This window comes from Mustela erminea, chromosome 11, assembly GCF_009829155.1.
Source record: "Mustela erminea isolate mMusErm1 chromosome 11, mMusErm1.Pri, whole genome shotgun sequence".
Taxonomy (NCBI): Eukaryota; Metazoa; Chordata; class Mammalia; order Carnivora; family Mustelidae; genus Mustela; species Mustela erminea.
Window position 1 is genome coordinate 22378473 of NC_045624.1, and position 18874 is coordinate 22397346.

General features: G+C 38.9%; 1 protein-coding gene across 12 annotated transcripts in view; it reads right to left on the reverse strand.

The window, feature by feature from the left end:
- Positions 1-18874, reverse strand: part of NRF1 (nuclear respiratory factor 1) — a 145647-nt gene that overhangs the window by 61591 nt on the left and 65182 nt on the right. For all 12 annotated transcript variants that reach the window (XR_004277128.1, XM_032306097.1, XM_032306098.1 and 9 more), the window contains exon 5: positions 1301-1441. Coding sequence is in view for 11 of the 12 variants with exons in the window: in XM_032306097.1 (XP_032161988.1) it covers positions 1301-1441 (141 nt within the window). In the remaining variant the exon portion in view is untranslated. The remainder of the gene's footprint in view (positions 1-1300; positions 1442-18874) is intronic.

Here is an 18874-nt window from a genome sequence, read left to right on the forward strand (position 1 = left end):
TGATATGAGCTGATCTAAGTTTTGGAAAAAACCTCTGGTGGTTCCGTGAAGTACAAACTTCAGCGGGGTAAGAGTGGCAAGAAGGAGAGCAACAGAATCGATCAGGTGAAATAGTCTCTACGTGAGAGATACTTGGCTTGGGCGAGGGCGGTGACAGGAACTGAGAAGAATGGTCAGATCCAGGGCCCATCTCAGAGCTGAACTGACATGACGTGCTAATGACTCATGTGGAAGTGAGGGCAAAACAGGGAAACGGAGGGTTGCTCCTATGCCGGCACCTGAGCGACTAGATGGACTGTGGTGCTGGTCACTGACACGGGGATTGCAGGAGTGGAATGGGGCAATCCAAGGTTCTGTGTCTAGGGCATGCTGGGCACTGGATGTCTAGAGTGAGCGCTATAAGCTGGGCTATAAACAGGACACAGAGGGGACATAAAGCCCACAGGACAGATGAGACCACTTGGAAAGAAACTAGAGAAACAGACATGCCAATCCTGATCACTGCGAACAGGAGGAAGAGCCGGCAGAAAAGCTGAGAGCGAGGCAGGAGGACATTCAGGAGAGTGTGCGGGCAGAAAGAGAGAGCAGGAAGTGTTTAAAGGAGGGAATAATCAACTGTGTTAAATGCTGCTGGAAGACTGAATCCGATAAGAAAACCCACAACTGGGTTTAGCAAGAGAGGAATACATTAATAAAGAAATAAGGTAGGAAAATATGTTATAAAAAGGGCATATGATCTTGCCTAAGCTATCACTTTCAAAGCTGAGATACTTAAAATGGACAATCTCAGCAAAATTCCTGAGCAATGCTGATTTATCAGGCTAAGTGCATCTTGACTTCCCTTGTCAAAGCAAGAGGAGAGAAGCAAGGACTCAGAAGGGTATCCTGAGTTTTCCATTCTTATTCCCCAGAGAGGGGAACCTTCCTTGGCGACAGCGTGGTGGTATTCAGAATTTGGAAAGAGGAGCAACTTAGCCCGAAAGACTAACAGTTTACTTGCCCTGCTTGGTGGTGGTTCATCAAAGTCCTGACAGTCACCTGTCCAAGCAAACCAATTCCGAGCTACGAGTTTCTTTATGGAACCCAAGGGCCCAAATGAAAGGAAAGAACTGCCAACCATGGAGGACAGCATTCTTCTGAGGCTACATTCTCTACCCCAAGGCTGCTACCCTGCTAGACGCTGTCAGACCCCAACCTGTATCTCTCTCTCTTGCTGGTATCACTAAGCATAAAACTGAGAAGGCCCGCCCACACCCGGGCGACTTGTCTTTCTGTCTCCTCCTCACTTCCCGCCCCTTACCTGGGTCATTTTGTCCACAGAGACCGGAATTCCATCGATGGTGAGAGGTGGCAGTTCGGAGTTAACCTCCTGTGGCGCGGGGGCGTGTTCTGCCAGGGCGGACTCCAGGTCTTCCAGGATCATGCTCTTGTACTTCCGCACCTGCAGGGAATTAAGGGCAGCAGTAAACAAGATGCCCAACAACCAGGGAGGGTTGGTGCCAAGCAACCGGGGAGGGGGTGGGGCTGCCTCCCTCAGCCACGGTGGAGCCCTAAGAGCAAACACTTCTACAGCTAGCAGACAAAAATACCCGCTGGCCCCAAAGACATCACACTGTACAGAATTAAAGTGAATAGATGATGAAATTGCAGGTAATAACAGTAGAAAGGAGCCAGACAGAAAAGTTTTACAGAAATACTGCTTCTTGGTTAAAATCACATTTTTTCATTCAACGCCAACCCCATTACCTGTTCCAGATCTAATAGGAATGGCGTTCTTTATTCTGAATTTCCCAGGCCATTTGATAAAACCTAGCTGTGACAGTTCACTACCAAAATCAATTCCAAGATCATCAGGGACTTATGTCTCTAAAACTCTAAGCAGCCTATCTGAACCTGCCACTATTTTCCCGCAAGGTCAGAATACCCAACAGGTGACTCAAGTGCTCGAGAGGCTGAGCTGAAAGGCACTGGGGGGGGGGGGGAGAAACAAGCTGTCTATACTGTAGCTGGGAGTCAAAGGTACCACTATCAGCAAGGCCCGGGGCCAGAGAGAATCCCACAGTCATGCCCTCCTTCTTTCTGGTCCTCCCTGGTGACAGAGGTAGCCTTCAAATCCATGATGTCTCTGTAGCTCTGACATACCCAGGTCTGACCCAGGAATCATTGTTCTGACTCCTTTCTTTCCACTACTAGTGAAAGGTCTCTCCAAAGACAGAACTTAACAGCAGCACATTTGTACATACACATACACCTCCATGATGAGCAGAAATGGAAGGCAGACATGGGATCCTACAACCAACAATAACGGGTTCATTCACTTATAAGAATACACAGGGGATAAAGACACCTTAGGGGATAAAAAAGCAGCCATGGAATTGTGGAAATATAACAAGATGGGATAGGAAAATTAACCTGCTTTCAGGGCTCCAGCCATTATCTTAGAAAAAAGGGAAGAGAAAATGAGGTATCCAAAAATTACGACAATATTAAGTCCTGGGTTTTCTGCTCCAAACTGGACTCTCAATCAGGACAAACTTTCTTAGAAATATCTCATTATGACGATTAAAAAGGAACAGTTCCCATAATCCATCTCAACCGTGTGGAAAAGTGAAAATTACTGTTGCCTACAAAGTACAACTTTTGCAGTTGGAGAACCTTCCAAATAGGTAAACAATGAAGGGGATGACAGAAAAACAGTACAAACATGTTTAATCATTATCATCCTAGAGATTCAGTTTTAGCCTGGTTTCTAACACAAAAGAAAGTTTCAGAAATCATTGCCAATATATTTACTGTAACATAGGCAACTGGTGCTGCCATGCCAACTTTAAGGACTTTTATTTTCTGCTTTCTAGATTTCTGTATCCTATGTAGAGTTTTTATGCTACCAGCCCAGATGTAGTCTTTGAACTTTAACCTATCAGGTTAAACCATTATATCAGTATGTAGGCCTGTAGTAAGAGTGAATGATAATAGTATAAAAATAAATTTCACCATGCTAGAAATACCTGGCATTTTCAAAGAGAGGAAAGCATTAGATTATTACTATTACATTAGCCAGTTTCAAACAATTTTGGCCATTTTTATGGATCAGTAAAATTCTAGGAATTTGTATCCAGGCATTTTGCTGAACTTATCAGTGTTACCTAATTCCTTAAAAATATCTTGAGTTTTGGAGCGCCTGGGTGGCTCAGTGGGTTAAGCCGCTGCCTTCGGCTCAGGTCATGATCTCAGGGTCCTGGGATCGAGTCCCGCATCGGGCTCTCTGCTCAGCAGGGAGCCTGCTTCCCTCTCTCTCCCTCTCTCTGCCTGCCTCTCCATCTACTTGTGATTTCTGTCAAATAAATAAATAAAATCTTTAAAAAAAAAAAAATCTTGAGTTTCAAAAAAAAAAAAAAAATTGCTGGTAGAGCATTTCTCCAAGTAATTTACAACAAAATAACTTCAGCTGTGACCACTGTGTTTTTAAGGTTGCTCGCTAAACTTTCCCAGAATGATCAAGCTAGTGTTTCAATTCGTTCTGACTAAGTCTGAGGACTTAGCGGTCCTCAGATGCATATTCTTTCTCATTTATCAGTTCTCTGAAATTGGGATACATCTTGAAATTGCTGTGGATGAGGCAACCTGAGGCCCAGCTGTCCCAGGCTGCACATCTATGAACACCGCTATTCTCTCCAGGAGCATGAATGCAACCCCTTGCCTTTTCAATCAACAAACCATTTGAGAAAGGAATGTTGAGTCTTGGTTGCAGTTAGATAATCTCCGCAGTGATCTTTCTGGTAAGATCAAGAAACACCAGCATCAGTCTTGTTGCAGCTTGGAAAATTCTAGAGACAATAGTGGAGCGCTCACTAAAGCCATGAAGCTTGGGGCGCCTGGGTGGCTCAGCAGGTTATAGCCTCTGCCTTCAGCTCAGGTCATGATCCTGTAGTCCTGGGATCAAGCCCCGAATGGGCTCTCTGCTCAGCAGGGAGCCTGCCCCTCCTCTCTCTCTGCCTGCCTCTCTGCCTACTTGTGATCTCCATCTGTCAAATAAATAAATAAATAAATAAAGCCATGCAGCAGCGCTCATGCTCTTGATGGCAGAGAGGACGATATTACATGAAATGTCACAGACGATGATGACTTTGCAACAAGAAGTTATTCAGAGTCACTGGGCTGTGGAAGTGAAGAAGTTTTAGGAGTATCGGTTTATTTCACTTTCCTTTTTTGATACTATATAAAACGCAATACAATTAAAATCTATGTCTAAATAAGCTTGAAAGAGCTCTTTAATAAGCATAAAATAAAAATTCTAAGTGATCAGCGCTGTGCTAGAGTCTGTCAATGTTTTTTTAGTCTTCATGGTACACAAATAATGGTGCATCTTTATAAGTGATAATGTCATGAACCTGATGACAGAGAGGTTTGTTTTTCCAACTTCTATCTTCTATTCCAAAACCACAGCTTATGCCTTTGTTACTTCACACCAATGTCACTGTCAACTAACTGGTTTTACTAAGTTAAAAATCACTTAAAAACAAAAACAAACTCAGCTGGTCTGCCTACCAATCTCTTTTCCCCCAATTCACCCTATATGCCTCTGCTATTTATAAAATATCTGAGCTCTGGGGTGCCTGGCTGGCTCAGTCAGTAGAGCATGTGACACCTGATCTCGGGGTCGTGAGTTCAAGCCCTATACTGGATGAAGAGATTATTTTTTTTTTTTAAAGATTTTATTTATTTATTTGACAGAGAGAGAAATCAGAAGTAGGCAGAGCAGCAAGCAGAGAGAGAGGGGGGAAGCAGGGTCCCTGCTGAGCAGAGAGTCCAATGCGGGGCTCGATCCCAGGACCCTGGGATCATGACCTGAGCCAAAGGCAGAGGCTTAAGCCACTGAGCCACCCAGGCGCCCCTAGGATTACTTAAAAAAAAAAAAAAAAAGTATGTAATAAAAACTCCAAGCCCCTTTGGGAGCTGTATGATAAATATATATATATATTTCTGAAACACTGGCTTATGACAATCAAACACAATATATTGAGCACTTACTATGTGTCAAGCACATATACATTGTCTTAATTAATCCTCACATAATTCTATAAGGAAAATACTAGTATACCCATTGTGCAGCTAAGAAAAACAAGGCTTAATAAACTTAAGTAACTTCCCCAAATCATATTGCTAGTGGCTACAAATCAAACTAATTTTTAACTAGCTCCAAAGCCAGTATGTTCAGCCACTTTGCTATCATTTATCTTTTTTCTCAAAACCACTTCTACAGGTGCCCCCTTCTCATAGGATGAAGTCCAAACTTCTCCAGCCAGCATTTCCACCTTTCTAATCATTCCCCACTTTGCCAAGACTCCCCCAGTGGGGCCTCAGCTGTGCCTGCCCAAGCCTGGAGATGACGCGAATGACACCCTCCTAGCTACTCAGTTTCCTCACTAACTTCTGCAAGTTCTTTTCTACCTCTGGGCCTTTAATTCTGCTTCATATAAAAAAGTTATTCATCTTTCAAGGCCCAACCCAATTTCAACTCCCTGTAAGAAAAATTCCTAAGTTTTCTTGTCATAATTCCCTTACTTCTTTAAATTTCTACAAAATCAAATGATCACTTATATTCTTACACATACCATATACAACCAGTGTGTGACATCACCATCATTACTTAACATGTGTTTTGAAATAGTTCACATACTCAGGCACGTGCAGATGATACAGTAACAAACATTCTCATAATTACCAGAGGTGGAGGGTGTTCAGGGTATTTATAAGAGCCCTTAGAGTTCTGGGCATGGAACCGGCTTGCTGTGGATTTTGGAATTGGCTGCTACCACTATAATACCAATGGGCCCTTAGGCTGCAAAACCAGTCCCAGATAAGATACCATAATTCTTGTGTGTGCCTGAAGCCTTTCTGCAGAAAAGACGAGTCTTCAGAAAGGTCCCGTGGAAGATCAAAAAAGTTTTTCTTACCTATATGCTTCCCTGAGATTAAAAATATGTTATCATCTCAGATATGTAAAAATATCCCCCAATGCAGAGCTGCCCTCAGACCCACGATCCTGAAGGACACCTGGCACTGAGCCAGGCCACAGGCTATATGGCCCATGAAGTTGTTGGCTTTCACCCTATTCTCTCTCCAGCCCCAGTGTCAGCCTCTTTTGTCTCCTGCCTCTGTCCAGATGTCTAATTTTCCTCTCAACCCCCTGGATCCTTAGTTTGGGACCTTGAAGCCTCACTGGACTTAGAAGGATTCCTTATCTCATATTTTGTATCAAATTGTGTTAGTTATTTGCTGAGTATGTAAATAAGTGAAATTTTTTTATTTCACTGTTTTTAAAATTTTATTTTATTTAAGATTTTATTTATTTGACAGAGATCACAAGTAGGCAGAGAGGCAGGTTGGGGGGGGGCCGGGGGGAGAGCAGGCTCCTTGATGAGCAGAGAGCCTGATATGGGGCTCGATCCCAGGACCCTGAGATCATGACCTGAGCCAAAGGTAGAGGCTTAACCCACTGAGCCACCCAGGTGCCCCTGCTATTTTTTAAAATTTTAATTCCAGTATAGTTAACACAGTGTTCTATTAGTCTCAGGTGTACAACATAGTGATTCAGCAATTCTCTACATTACTCAGGGCTCAACATGATAAATATTCTCTTTAATCCCATCACCTATTTCACTTCTTCTCCACCCATCCCCTCTGGTCACCATCAGTTTGTTCTCTATAGTTAAGAGTCTGTTTTTTGGTTTGTCTCTTTTTTGTTTGTTTTCTTTTCATTTGTATTTTCTTGTTCATTTGTTTTCTTAAGTTCCATATATGAGTAAATCATATTGCATTTTTTACTTTACTATTTTTTAAAATATGCTTCCACATTTTCTGTAACTTGAAGACATTTTGAAAAACCTATATAAAAAACTGAATGACTTAGAACAAGAAATCATAACCAACTCCAGAGTCTACTCATCTACTGGGAAAGAAGAATTGAAGGCTGAAACACGATTTCAAAGAGGCTGGTGACAATGCCAGGGCTACATCTTGCCTCTGTGCCTGTGACTAATTTCTGTACCTGTAGAACTGGTTAGTCATAGCCAGCATATCCCCATCTAAATGCTACGGATTATTGACTCTGAGGAAAGAGCTCCACCTCCAGAAACTCCTGAAGTTCTTCTGGGAAAAAATGGAAATTCTCTCTCTGTTCCTCAATAGAATATTTCTAGGCCTATTCCTACCAACTCTATAGAAGACGGCTATGGCAGTAAGCCAAGAACATGCCCTCGGGGCACAGCAGCTTAAAAAAATCTACTATTTGCCAATGCTTTTCATGCCAGCTCTCTATAAACACATATAGAGGATGATAATAAATTTTAATTTCTACTGCTCCTCAGTGAGGTGGGTATTATCCTTATTTTGCACATGAGGACAGTGAGTCACATATAGGAAAAATCAATGTGGGGAACTACTCAAAAAATCAAAACTTAAAAACAGTTTTCACAAACGCGGAGGTTTTAATTATATGTGCCCACTCTAGTTAATACCAACCCACGGGCAAAACTGAATTCGCTTGTCTAAATGTTAACAATGCTGCCTTTTAGGTGGGAGCCACACCTTCACTAAGAAGGATATTCGAAAGGGCCAAAACACCCAATGGAGTTGTTCCGGAGGTCCTTTAACTTTTTATTTTATTTTGTTTTGTTTTAAAAAGCTGAGGCTTAAGGAAACAAAGGTTTTAAACTGCAAAGAGAGATGCCTGCGTGGTTCCTTCAGTCACATGGCTGCCTTTGGCTCAGGTCTTGGTGCCAGGGTCCTGGGATCGAGGCCCCCATCGGGCTCCTTGCAGTGGGAAGTCTGCTTCTCCATTGCCTGTAGCTCCCTCTGCTTGTGCTTTCTCTCTCTCTGACAAATAAATAAAATCTTTAAAAAGCAAACAAACAAAACCTTCAGAGAATATTAGATCTAAGAGGCTAGATCCCAAGCAACTTAAAGAAACCTTGAGTTTCTAAATAAGGCAATCTCATTATACATTCAAGTCAAAGGCCCTTTCTGAGAGTTCAGCTAGTTTTAGGTTACTTCCCTACCTCACATTACAAATACATACATGGCATACGTGATCTCTGAACCCAGCAGTTCCTCCAGCCAGCCAGCCATCAAACAAATACTATTCATCTCCTCTATGCTGTGCTAAGAAGAGCTGGGGGCAAATCGGAAAGCAAATGTACCCATCACAGTGTCCCATTACTGTGCATATTTCAATCTAGCAGAGAAGACAAACATAAAAATTGTCATAAAAATGAAAGTATAATTAGAAACTGGGACAAGCACTATAAAGAATGACACTAGCTAACTTCACAGTTCTTTATATCTCAAGGTCTCAATTGAGATCCAATGCAGGATCATAACTTAGAAGTCAAATCTGCATGGCTGAGTGCTGCCAAACGTTTAAGATGCTTTATTCAGGCAACAAATGCTACTCAGCAACTAAGCACCCATGGCAGGGGCAATGTGTGGTACTGGGAGCATGATGGAGAACAAAGTAGATCCAGTCCCTCCTGTCTCAGAGCTTACAATCTAGCTGGGGATAGAAGTTAATCAAATAATCATACAAATAAAAGCACATCAGTAGTAAGTACACACAGCACTGTGGAGAAGCGGAAGGCGGCTTCATTTGTTCCCTTTTAGAAGAGAAAGCAAGGACTAAGAAAATGAAATTAAATTTGAAACCCCATATTTAATACCTTGGACAAACCTATGGGAGATGTAATATTCCATCACCTTGAACCCAAATCTTGAGAGCGGCTCTACCATTCAGAAGTTGGCGGGGGGGGGGGGGGGCGCCAGGGTGGCTCAGTGGGTTAAAGCCTCTGCCTTCGGCTCAGGTCATGGTCCCAGGGTCCAGGGATCCAGCCCCTCATCAGGCTCTCTGCTCCACAGGGAGCCTGCTTCCTCTCTTCTCTCTCTCTGCCTGCCTCTCTGCCTACTTGTGATCTCTCTGTCAAATAAATAAATAAAATCTTTAAAAAAAAATAAGTTGGGGAATCTCGAGCCAATCACTTAACCTCTTTGAGCCTGTATTCTCTTCCAAAATGCAAATAATCGTAATATGCCTACATCTCAAGGTTATTGGTAGAACTATTGAGAATATGTTTACTTCTAAGTTTTATAAATCTGCTTTATTACACAAATGTTAGTTACAACAATCCTCTCCATTCAACAATTCCATAAACATGTATAAAATGCAGATTTACTTTTAAAGCAGGCCCAAACTCTATGTATGGTTCTGTAAGTTGCTTTGTTCACTTAATCATCATCTCCACATGAAAAAGTTAATAGAAAGACTTATGTCATCATACTTAAAGGCAGTGTAGCAGGCCTATCTCTGCACAAGTCATCAATTTATCTAACTAATCCCTTATCTTTGAACATTAAGGTTATTCTGAATTTTTTTAAAAAAATACTATAAAGAATACAGTGACGGATATACTTGTACATACATCTTTGCTCATTTGACCGATTATTTCCTTAGGATAAAATTTCAAAAGGAAGTTGAGTTAAAAAGTATACATCTGGGGGGCACATTTTATACCGGTTGCCAATCTGCCCTCTAGAAAATTACACCAATTTAAACTGCCGGTTTCACATGCCAACACTGTAAGCTGTACATCTTTTTCACAGTGTAAAGTAGCTTTCTGTTTTAATTCCCGTTTCTTTGAAAATTTTGTTTGGCACTTGTACTTCCTCCTTCCATTTATGTCTTCTCTTTTGTCTTTGGGTGTTTGGAAATTATGAATTTATATGAAAAGCTTTAATATACAGAAAGATGTTGAGAACGGTAAAATAAATCCTTCTACCCTCACCACCCAGATTCATTAATTGTCAACATTTTGGCATAATTACTTTATCTGCTATCTGTACACATACACACATGCATGCACACACACACACACGATATTCTCTGGGCTAACCACTTAAAGTATATTTTATTTCATTATTATTTTTAAAAGATTTTACTTATTTAGTTGAAAGAGAGAGAAAGCACGAGCTGGTGCGGGTAGCGGGCGGGGGGTGCATGCAGAGGGAGAGGGAGAGGCAGATTCCTTGCGGATCAGGAAGCCTGACTCCAGGCTTCATCCCAGGATCCTGAGATTGGAGGCAGATACTTAACTGACTGAGCCATCTAGGCATCCCCACTTAAAGTATATTTCAGACACTGCAACACTTCTAAATACTTCAGCATGCATCTTGGAAAAACAAGGGCATTCTCATACATAACTAGAGTACAATGATCACATCCTACAAAAATATCAGAATTCCTTAGTATCACCTAATATCTAATCCATATTCAAACACATCTTTGGGTCTTTGTTATTCATCTGTTCATAATTTTATTAATTTTTGACAGCTCTTTATAAAGAACATTAATCATTAATTTGCTACTTACTGTGTGATCCTGAACAAAATACTTAAGCTCTCAACCCTCAATTCCTACAACTGTAAAGCACAAATAATAACATATGTATCATAGGGTTATTTTGATGATTAAGTAAAAATCATAAATATAAAGTGCTTAGCAGAAAACAAGTACATTTAAAATACTCAGGGTGCCTGGGTGGCTCAGTGGGTTAAAGCCTCTGCCTTCGGCTTGGGTCATGATCCCAGGGTCCTGGGATCAAGCCCCGCATCGGGCTCTCTGCTCAGCGGGGAGCCTGCTTCTTCCTTTCTCTCTGCCTGCCTCTCTGCCTACTTGTGATCTCTGTCTGTCAAATAAATAAATAAAATATTAAAAAAAAATAAAATAAAATAAAATACTCAACAAACTGCAATTGCTGTTACTAATTTTATGAAAACATTTTTTCCATTTGTTGTGAGTCACTTAGTTTTGTTTACAGTGCCTTGCTATACACTCCAGTTGTGGACAAGAAAGTAATATGGGCAAAACACAGTATGGAAAAATAAATGGAGCCATAAAATATAAGAAAAAATTTAGCATTAACTATTAAAAGGACTAGTAATGTTTCCAATCCTCTTTCAACAAACTCTTAAAATAACAGACAATCTTGAATCTGAAGTCTAGGGGCGCCTGGGTGGCTCAGTGGGTTAAAGCCTCTGCCTTCGGCTCAGGTCATGATCCCAGGGTCCTGGGATCGAGCCCCGCATCCGGCTCTTTGCTCCGCAGGGAGCCTGCTTCCTCCCCTCTCTCTCTGCCTGCCTCTCTGCCTACTTGTGATCTTTGTCTGTCAGATAAATAAATAAAATCTTAAAAAAATAAAAAAATAAATTAAAAAATCTGAAATCTATTATTTCAAAGATGAACAGCCCTACTGAATTTTAACTTTTCTAGAGTTTTTCAGCAGACTATAGCTATAAAAGCAAAAAGGAAAATGACAGCTATAGGCAGGAGGACAAAATACAAGTACCAGTTTTAAAATTATTAAATGAGATTATACAAAGTGCTTATAACTATACTGAGAACATAGTAAGCACTCAATAAATGTTAGCCATCTAAATCATCTCCTTAACTATTAACAAGATTATATGCAATACATTGCATACTGATTATGATAAACAATGGGCTCTAATTACTTAATACGACTCTGAATATCAGTATATCTTAAGATTATATTCTGTATCTTGAAGGTTAAGAGGAGTTACCCAAAGTATCAGAGTAGTGTCCCCTTTGAGGGATATACTTTTTCAGTTTTGAACATGTTTATTCTACTGAGGTTTACATATACTTTAGTTATTTTATTTTCTTACTGAACTGTCCACTTAGTTGAGGTTCTTAATTTGTAAAAACAGATTAAGGCACAGCATTTCCTTACAAGTTTCAATCTTTCCTTAACTGTGGCTATGACTCCTCTAATTTCTAAGACTATATATTTGCTTTCTTCTCCCTTTTCCTCAACTAGCATGCTAGAAGTTTTCTTTTTTATTGGACTTTTCATAGTATCACTTCTTGAACGTAACAATTCTACTTTTTCTGCTCACAAACTCCTTAATTTTTTTCACTTCCACATTTACTTAACCTATTTTTTCTTAGACTCATCTTATTCCCTTTCCAGCTTCTTGAATTAGATGTTTACTTCTTTTCCATCTTTCTTGTATATAAAAAAAATTAAGGTAATGAATATTCCTTTGAGAACCAGCTCAAACTGAAACCTTTAAGTTTTGCTTTTATATTATCTAAACAGTCTACAAATTAAGAAGTGTTTTTATGTACTATGTGGCTGAATACTTTTTCCTGTCTATCTTTTGATATTAAGCTCAAAATGTTCTGTATCATGGTGAAAAATATGGCCACTACTGGGTATTTACTCAAAGAAAATGAAAACACTAATTCGAAAAGATATATGTACCCTTCAAGTTTGTTACAGCATTATTTACAATAGCCAAGATATAGAAGCAACCCAAGTGTCCATCATGCATGGATGGATAAAGAGGTGGTGTGTGTATATATGTACATATACATATGCACATAATAGAATATTATAATACTGGAATATATAATGGAATATTACTAAGCCATAAAAAGAATGAAATCTTGCCTTTTGCAACAACATGGATGTATGTAAAGGGTAAAACGATAAGTGAAATAAGTTAGTCAGAGAAAGACAAATATGGTATGATTTCACTCATATGTGGAATTTAAGAAACAAAACAGATGGATAAACAAAGGAAAAATAGACCAAAAAAAACTAGACTCTTTAATACAGAGAACAAACTGTTGGTTACCAGAAGCATAGCGGGAGGGGAGAAGTGACTGAAATGGATAAATGGGGTTAAGAGTACACTTAATCTTGATGAGCACTGAGAAATGTACAGAATTGTCAAATCACTGAATTACATACTTGAAACTAATAAAATACAGCATGTTAATTATGTTTCAATTTTTAAAAAGAGAGATCTGTAGTTCTAGCTGAAAAACAAAATTGAAGTAGTTCCTTGGACCAAAAACCCCCCCAACCATATGGCCTGTATAATTTCTGCATTTTACAATTTATTAAGATCTTCATTGGGGCCTAATAATATATTTGGTCAAGTCTTATAACCCATTCATGTAATTTTTCAAATATGACATATTCTCTCCTTATATAGTATTAATGCTAGCATACATATTTTATATTAACCTTATTCTTTTATTCAGATCCCTATATTCTTATTATTTTCTTCCTTAATCTGATAAAGATATTAAAGCCTCCTGCCATTGTCATGCTTTATTTTTTCTTATAGTTGTAATTTTTTGATCTACACACTTTGCTTTAATGTTTGAGGCAAAAAAGGTGCATTATAAATTTATACTGTTTATCAATATCAAATTACCTCCGGTTCTCAGTTAATACTTGTTTAAGGATTTGGCTTTGTCTGATATTAATGCTGTGATCCATGATTTATTTTTTGTAGGTATTTGTCTGACACACCTTTGCCTATTATTTTACTTTTAACATTTTTAACAGCTTTATTGAGATTATAACTCACATATCCTACACATTAGTTTCTAATGGCTGCCACAATGATCATTAATTTGGTGGCTTAAACCAACAGAAACTCATTCTCTTAGTTTTACTGGGCTAAAATCAAGGTTACTGGCAAGGCTGGTCCTTCTGGAGGCTTTAGGAGAGAGTCCATTTCCTTGCCTCATCTAGCTGCTTCTAACCTGTATTCTTTGGCTCCTGACCCCTTCCCCCCTTCCCTGCATCCAACCTTTTACTCCTACCAATGCATCTTCTACTTCTTTATCAATCTCCCCTTGTCTCCCTTTGATAAAGACAATGTAGTTAGACGTAGGCTATACCCAGATAATCCAGGGTAATCACCCCATCTCAAGATTGTTAACCTAATCACCACAAAGTCCTTTTTGCCATACAAGGTAACATACAAAGATTCCAGGAATTCAGATCTGGATATCCTTGGGGTCATTATTCAGCCTATCAGACCAATACAATTCATCATTTAAAGTGTACAATTAAAAAAAAATAAAGTGTACAATTCAACCTTCTTAAGTATATATGTAGGGTTATGCAAGCATCATAATCTAATTTTAGAGCATTTTTATCCCCCTAAAATAAACTCTGCACTCATTGGCTGTCACTTTTCATTCCTCTCTCCCACCTTTCCAATCTGGCAATGACTAATCTACTCCATAGATCTGCCTGTCGTGGACACTGCATACAAATGGAATCATACAACATGTGGTCTTTTGTGATTGGGCTCTTTCACTTATCAAAATGTTTTAAGGTTTATCCATGCTGTAATTTTTTTTTTTTTGAAGATTTTATTTATTTATCTGAGAGACAGAGAGAAAATGAACAGTGGAGGGGGTGGGTGGGAGAGAGAGAGAAAGAGACACTCCCTGCTGCGCAGGGAGCTGGATTCAGGACTTGATCCTAGGACCTGGAGATCATGACCTGAGTGAGGTCAGACATGTAACTGACCAAGCTAACCAGGTACCCCACATGCTGTAGTTATTTTTTTTTTTTAATCAGTATTTCACTCCCTCTTACTGACGAATAATATTCCATTGTAGATAATATATTTATCCACACATCAGTTGTTGAGCATTTGGGCTGTTTCTACTTTGTGGCGATTATGAATAATGCTGCTAAGAACATGTGTGTAAGTTTTATGTATAAGTTTTGCTGCTATGGACATTGTGTTTATAAAGCTTTGCTTTCAGTTCTTTTGAGTAAACCTAGGAGTAGAATTGCTGGGTCATGTAGTGACTCTACTTTTAAGAAACTGCCAAACTGTTTCTTTCTTTTTTTTTTTTTTTAAAGGTGTAATTTATTTATTTGACAGAGAGAGATACAGCAAGAGAGGGAACACAAGCAGCAGGAGTGGGAGAGGGAGAAGCAGACTTCCCACTGAGCAGGGAGCCCGATGTGGGACTCAATCATGAACAGAGCCGAAGGCAGACGCTTAATGACTGAGCCACCCAGGCGCCCTGCCAAACTGTTTTCTGAAGCAACTGCATCATCTTACATTCCCAATAGCAATGTATGGAAGGTTCTAATTTCTACATATACTCAACAACACTCATTGTTGTCTACCTTTTTTATTATAATCATCCTAGTAAGTATGTAGTAGTGTCTCGTTCTGGTTTTGATTTTCATTTCCCTAATACTAATAACTGTTTATCATTACTGCTTATGTGCTTGCTGACCATTCCTCTATCTTCTCTGGAGAAATATCTATTCAGATTCTTTGTCATTTTTTAAAAAACTTGGAAGTATAGCTGAACACAACTTACATTAGTGTCAGGTTTTACAACATCGTGATTGGTAACTCAATACATTCTGCTATGTTCACAAGTATAGCTATTGTCATGATACAATGCTATTGTGATACCACTGAGTATATTCTCTGCTGTACTTTTCATCTCCATGACTTATTCATTCCATAATTGGAAGCCTGTACCTCCCACTCCCCTTTACCTCTGTTTGCTGATCCCCTACCATCCCACTCTGGGAATTGCCAATTCGTTCTCTGTATTTTAGGAGCCTGTTTCCACTTTGTTTTTTAAATTTAACATGTAAGTGAAATCATATGATACTTGTCTCTGTCTGATTTATGTCACTTAGCACAATACCCTCTAGGTCCATCTATGTTGTCACAAATGGCAAGATGTCATTTTTTTATGGCTGAGTAATATTATCTCTTCTTTATACACTCTCTATGGATAGACATATGGGTTACTTCCGTATCTTGGCAACTGTAAAGAATGCTGCAGTAAACATAGGGGTACATGTATCTTTTTGAACTAGTGTTTTCATGTTCTTCTGTAAATACCCAGTAGTGGAATTACTGGACTGTATGGCATTTCTATTTTTAATTTTTTAAGCAACAACCTCCATACTGTTTTCCATAGTGGCTACACGCTACCAACAGTACACAGGTGCTCTGTTTTCTCCCCATTACCGCCAACACTTGTTAGTTTTTTTTTTAAGATTTTATTTATTTTTGGGAGAGAGAGAATGCACGCACAAGTGAGGGGAGGGACAGAGGGGGAGAGGGTGGGAGGGGGAAAGCAGACTCCATGCTGAACACAGAGCCCAAAGTGGGGCTTGATCTCATGATTCTGAGATCATGCATGACCTAAGCCGAAACCAAGAGTCAGATGGTTAATCAACTGAGCCACCCAGGTGCCCTTCTTGTCTTTTTGATACTAGGCATTTTGACAGGTGAGAGGTGATATCTCATTATGGTTTTGATTTGCCTTTTCCTAATGATGAGTGAGGCTGAGCATCTTCTCATGCGTCTGATGGCCATCTGTAGGTTTTAAGTCCTCTGCCCATTTTTTAATTGGATTGTTTGGGTTTTTTGCTGTTGAGCTTGTAACTTCTTTATATATTTTGGATATTAACTCCTTAAAAGATATATCATCTACAAATACCTTGTCACATTCAGTAGATCGCCTTTTTCTTATGTTGGTGACTTCCTTTGCTGTCCAGAAGCTTTTTATTTTTGTGTAGTCCTAATAATTTATTTTTGCTTTTGTTTCCCTTGCCTAAGGAGACACATTCATAAATAGCTTGCGGAGGCCAATGTATTAAGAGATTATTGCCTACATTTTCTTCTAGGAGTTTTACAGTTTCAGGTCTCACATTTAGGTCTTTAATTCATTTTTAACTTATTTTTGTGTATGGCATAAGAAAGTGGTCCAGTTTTCCCAACACCATTTTTTGAAGAGACTAGCCTTCCCCCATTGTATATTCTTGCCTCCATAGTCATTGATTAATTGACCATATAAGGGTGGGTTTATTTTGGGTCTTTCTATTATATTCTATTGATCTCTGTGCCTATTTTTGTGCCAGTACTATACAGTTTGATTATTAAAACTATGTAAATCTGGGATTGTGATACCTCCAGCTGTTTTCTTCTTTCTCAAGATTGCTTTGGATATTTGAGGTCTTTTATGAATCTTGGGATTATTTGTTCTACTTCTGTGAAAATGCTACTGGTATTTCGATTGGGATTGCATTGAATCTGTAGATTGCTTTGGGTATATGGACGTTTTAGTGATATTAATTCTTCCAATCCATGAGCATAAAATATCTTTCCAATTTTGTTGTCATCAATTTCTTTCATCACTGCTGTGTATTTTTTTCAGAATACAGGTCTTTCACCACCTCAGTCAAGTTTATTCCTAAGTATTTTATTTTTTTTGGTGCAATTATAAGCAGAAGTATTTTCTTAATTCCTCTTTCTGCTACTTCATTATTTTTATATAAATTCTACTTAGTTAACATACAGTGCATTATTGGTTTCGGAAGTAGAATTAATTCATTATTAATGTATAAAAATGCAACAGATTTCTGTATATAAATTTTGTATCCTGCAACTTTACTGAATTCATTTATCCGTTCTAACAGATTTATGATAGAGTCTTCAGGGTGTTCTAAGTATAGTAGTATGTCATCTTCAAATAGTGACAGAATCTTCACCATTTTAAAATTGGGCTTAGGGTGCCTGGGTAGCTCAACTGGTTAAGTGAAACTCTTGACTTTGGTTTGGGCTGTGATCACAGGGTTCTGAGATCCAGCCCTGCATCAGGCACCACACGACTTGTGGCACCCACCTGAGATTCTCTAACCTCCCTCTGCCCCTCCCTGCTGCTGTGCATGCATACTACATAAATAACTAAATAGGGCTGTCTTTTTATTGTTTAGTTCTACAAGATCTTTACATGGATTCAAGTTATTTGTCAGATGTATGATTTGCAAATATTTTCTCCCATTCTGTGAACTGTCCTTTCCCTTTATTTTTTTTTAAGATTTTTTATTTATTAATTTGACAGACAGAGATCACAAGTAGACATAGAGGCAGGCAGAGAGAGAGAGGAGGAAGCAGACTCCACACTGAGCAGAGAGCCCAATGTGGGGCTGGACCCCAGGGTCCTGGGATCATGACCTGAGCCAAAGGCAGAGGCTTTAACCCACTGACTCACCCAGGCCCCCTCCTTTCACTTTCAATGGTATCATTTGTAGCTACTTTGAACATCTGTGAATCACTGTGAGTATGTCACATAAATTTGGTTTTGGTTTGGATTATTGTTGTTCCACTCTGAAAGAAAATCTTTGTCTTTCTCAAAGGAGTTAATTCATTTATATTTATGATCTACAACAGAATTAACTGGTTTCACTTATATTATTTTGTTCTATACTTTGTGTTTTCTTTTTTAAATCTTTTATATAGACTTGGTATTTTCCCTCTTTAATGTTTTAGGGGACACATTCTGCTTCTAATTCTACTGGTATTTATTCTTTAGCCTATGTGTATGAAATGTCAGTCAATGAAAAAATATTTACTGCTTTTTTTTCTGTCTAGTTTATCATATGACTGTTTGTTTCATAGAGTCTATATCCTTTTATAACATATGGAAGACTCCAACAGTTTCTCAAAATTTCCTTTTGTTTCTTGGGTTTTTAAAAAAAGATTTTGTTTTAAGCAATCTCTATACACAGTATGGGGCTCAAACTTAACAACCCTGAGATCAAGAGTCACATGTTCCACTGGCTGAGCCAGCCAGGCACTTCTCCTTTTAGAGAGTAATTTTCGGAGATATTTTCTGAGTATTCTAGATGAGTCCTTTTCACAAATCATATTATTATTAGTAGTAAAATTATTTTAAATATTTGATACTGAAAAAAAGAAGACATGCCCAGATTTCATGTTGGTGAACATCATGACACTAGGACAGCTTGTCAGGCACCATTTTGACCTAGAAATCTTCTACCATATTCTTCTAAGGGAAGGTCCTAGTACACACCCTAAGTCTAGGGCCTCAGGAATTTTTGGTAAAACTCAAAACAAAATTCAAAAATGTTGAAAAAGAACCACAACATTTGCATGTGAAAAAAAAAAACCAGCAAAACCAACAAAATTTCAATTGCTTACT